Source organism: Leptonychotes weddellii, unplaced genomic scaffold (assembly GCF_054177405.1).
Source record: "Leptonychotes weddellii isolate Sample4059 unplaced genomic scaffold, ASM5417740v2 HiC_scaffold_19910, whole genome shotgun sequence".
Taxonomy (NCBI): domain Eukaryota; kingdom Metazoa; phylum Chordata; class Mammalia; order Carnivora; family Phocidae; genus Leptonychotes; species Leptonychotes weddellii.
Genome location: NW_027785243.1, coordinates 1 through 3,422, shown reverse-complemented (window position 1 = coordinate 3,422; position 3,422 = coordinate 1). Strand labels below are relative to the sequence as shown.

The 3,422-nt window shown below is 56.8% G+C and overlaps 1 protein-coding gene across 1 annotated transcript; it reads right to left on the bottom strand.

Annotated features, from left to right (window-relative positions):
- Window positions 1-680: 680 nt before the first annotated feature.
- On the bottom strand, window positions 681-3,220 carry LOC102742575 (taste receptor type 1 member 2; the record flags this gene model as incomplete). Its single annotated transcript, XM_081810196.1, is given in 3 exon segments — window positions 681-947; window positions 949-1,461; window positions 2,938-3,220. Coding segments are annotated over 3 exon segments (1,063 nt in total), but the record flags the coding sequence as incomplete, so codon positions are not given.
- Window positions 3,221-3,422: the final 202 nt, after the last annotated feature.

Below are 3,422 nucleotides of genomic sequence, written 5' to 3'. Positions count from 1 at the left end.
GTGAGTGGTGAGCAAATGACCCAGCGTGCGGTCCTGGCTGGCTGGTCCCTGTGAGAGCTCAGAGATGCTGGATAACAAGGTATGAAGTGTACATCTCTGATGTAAATCCCTCTGCTCCTCCAGATCCTCAGGAAAATCTTCTACCAACTGTGAAGATTTCATGGTTTGGGGTGTGTGTGTGTGTGTGTGTGTGTGTGTGCGGGCGCACACGCGCGCAAATCAGAAAAACATAGATTTAAACTCCAAGTCTGAATCCAGACAACACAAACCTGGGACAAGAGAAGATGCATAAACCCCAAGCAGGGCCTCAGAGAGCGGACAGAATACATAAGCCCGCCCCCAAGGCCTCCAGCCCAGAGAGAGACGGCAGGGGACCTGGGGCGCCCACTGCCTGCCAGGCTTCTTTCCAGGGAATGTCACCCAAATCTCCTCCTAGGACAAGCCATCTTGGACGGCAATGATTACATTAATACAAAAAGGAGTTTTGTCACCATGAAGGACTTCTGTCTGGTTCTATGTGTCTGGAGGCAGGGCATGGTCCCATGGCCTCTCCACCAGTTTGCCCCGAAGCCAGCAAGCAAGGGGAAGGCTAGCGCAGAGCAGGTGCACCCAGCGGTCTTCATGGCGACCACTCCATGCCTGCCCTGTGGGGCCCTGACTTTCCATGGGCGGGGCCTCACCTGCCAGGGGTAGACCACCCTCTTGGAGCAGGTGGTCTGGGTGCAGCGCAGGAGGCTGGGTAATGCATGGGCCACGGCATAGACAGCTGAGTACACGCTGTAGACCACGCACTCACCAGAGAGCGTGAGGATGGTGTTGAAGGACGCGGTGGTGTCCTGGCAGGTGTCGCAATCCTGGTTGCAGGTGGCCCCCAGGCTGGTCCTGTTGGGCGCAGTTTGCCCGGCCTGGGCGGGCACATGCAGAACTCGCTGAAGCCCAGGATGTCAGGATGGGCACGCTCTGGGTGGTGATGCCCAGGAAGGTGCCCGTGTTACGCAGCTCGGTGAGGTTGTGCAGGACCGGGTCGATGGCCCAGGACTCAGAGGCGATCCACACGGCGCCCGTGAAGTTCTGGTGGAGCATCTCATGGAAGAAGTTGTGCAGGACCAGGTCGGGCGAGAACAGGACCACAATGCGCGCCGAGCTCTGCTGTAGCTTGTCCACGATGGCCTCCAGGCGTTGGCGCTCCCACTGGGTCACGTCCTGGCTGGGCTGTGGCGTGGGCAGCGTCTCCTGGAAGGCGATGCAGATGTCGCGGGTGGTCAGGCACTCGTTGAGCAGTTGGCTGTTGTAGCGTCCATAGTCGTCGCCGCTCACCAGCACGATGATCCAGTTCCAGCGGAAGTGGAGCATGACCTGCACCATGGCCTCGATCTGGTGATCCGCGCCCGGCACCATGTGCAGCAGGGCGGGGAAGCGCTGCTTGTCCCGCAGCTCATCACTGATGGTGCTGTAGGTGATCTGCCAGAGGGGACCGCCGCCAGCGTGAGCGAGGGCCTCCCCAGGCCACCGTTGCCCCGCCTGGGTCCCCACAGCATCCCCCCCATCCTTCCCCCTGTGGTCTCTGCTGAACGTGGCAGCCAGGGGATCCAGCACGCACGTGTCAGTCACCTTACTTACTCCTCTGCTCAAAACCCTCCAACAGCTCCAAAAGTCACTCAGGGGCAGCCAGAGTCCTCAGTGGCCCCCAAGAGGCTCCATCACTGACCCCAGCCCTCACCTCTCTGACCTCATCTCCTCCTACTCTCCCGGGGTCCCAGTTCTGCTCACGGGGTTCTGTGAACGCACCAGGCACCTGCCGGCCTCTGCGTTCGCTGCCCCCTCGTCCCGGGGGGCTCTTCTACACACCTGCATGCCTCCCTCACCCCTTCACCTCCCTCGGGTCTTCATCCAATTGTCAGCGAGACCCGCCTGACCACCTGCTGGGAACTGCAGTCCCTCTCTACCTGTTCCACCTGTCCACCGACCTGTCCAGCCTCCCTCACCCTGCTTGCCTTTTACTTCTTGCTTACTTTACTTGCTTTACTTGCACTGCACTTCTCACTTTCCAGCAGCCTTATCACGTGGTTCCTGACATGGCCTGTCTCTCCCGCTAGGAGATGGGCTCTTATGTTTTGTCCCCTCCTGTATCCTCAGCCCTACAACAGCACCTAGCACCAGAGGAGCTCAATAAATATTGGTTAAGTGAATGAAAGAATGAGTTCAGTCCCAGACTGGATGCCTCACATAAGTATTCTAACATTTACTAAGCACCTACTATGTGTCAGACCCTTGGTGCTTTACATAATAAAAACGACAGCAGAAATTATAGTATTTGTAACTCCCGACTGTGGGCTATCTTCTTGTGCTAGCTGCTCGTTAATGCATGAAAATTTCAGGTCAATTCTGGTCGAGGCATTTTCAATCATGATGACAATGACACTTATAATAATAGTACTAATACTAATGGCCCTTTTTGAGGACCTACTGTGTGGCAGACCCTGTGCTAGGCAACTGTACAGGATAATAGTGAGCACTTTGAGTCTTCGTTTTTGTGCAAAGTGCTTTACATAATGGCCATTGCATCATTGAAGAGATACCGTACCCCACAAACTCCTACAGAGGTTAAATCCTTTAACCTTCAGACAGTCCTGGGATGGAACTCTTATCATCCTGTTTTACAGGTGGGGAAGTGGAGGCTCAGAAGGGTTAAGAGATTTGCGCAAGGCCTCACGATGGCCAAGACTCAGAGACAAGATGCACGCCCAGGTCTGTCTGCCTCCAAAGTCTGAGCTCTTAACCCATCAGCCAGGCTGCCTTCCCGGGGCTGGGGTTGACATCCCTACCCTGCTTCCCGCCTCCTCCTACCCCCATGACTGGTGGGGGGAAGTGAGCCCTCTGGACAACCACTCCTCTGCGCCCTCCCCAGCTACTTCTCCCAGGAGCCTGGGGCCTCACCTGTGGAAGGAGGAAGAGGGAGAGGAAGTGGGCCACAGTTGCGGTGGACTCGGAGTTGTCAGGGCCAATGATGGCCACTACCCGGGGCACATAGTGGCTGTAGTCCTCCTGGATGGGCAGGGAATAGTCCTCCTGAGCCAAGAAGTAGAGCACGGGCTGGACATTGTTGGAGATGTAGCAGACATCCACCACGCCGGGCAGCAGGCTGCTATGGTTGTTGATTTCCTCCACCGCAAAGCGCATGGCCTGCAGGAGGTTGTAGCCCAGCACCTTCATTTCGTACCTGGGGGGCCGCGTGGGGTGGGGTGGGAAGCAGGTCCAGAGTGAGAAGGGGAAGGGATGGGAGAGCCAACTTGTCCCCTCTGCCTCCCATAGGAAAACCCAGGAGTTGTCCCAGGAGCTGCTCCAGAAGATTCTGGCATTTTTATCACACCACGGTCCCCACACCATACCACATCTCTAGAATCACCATCATCCCTGTGACC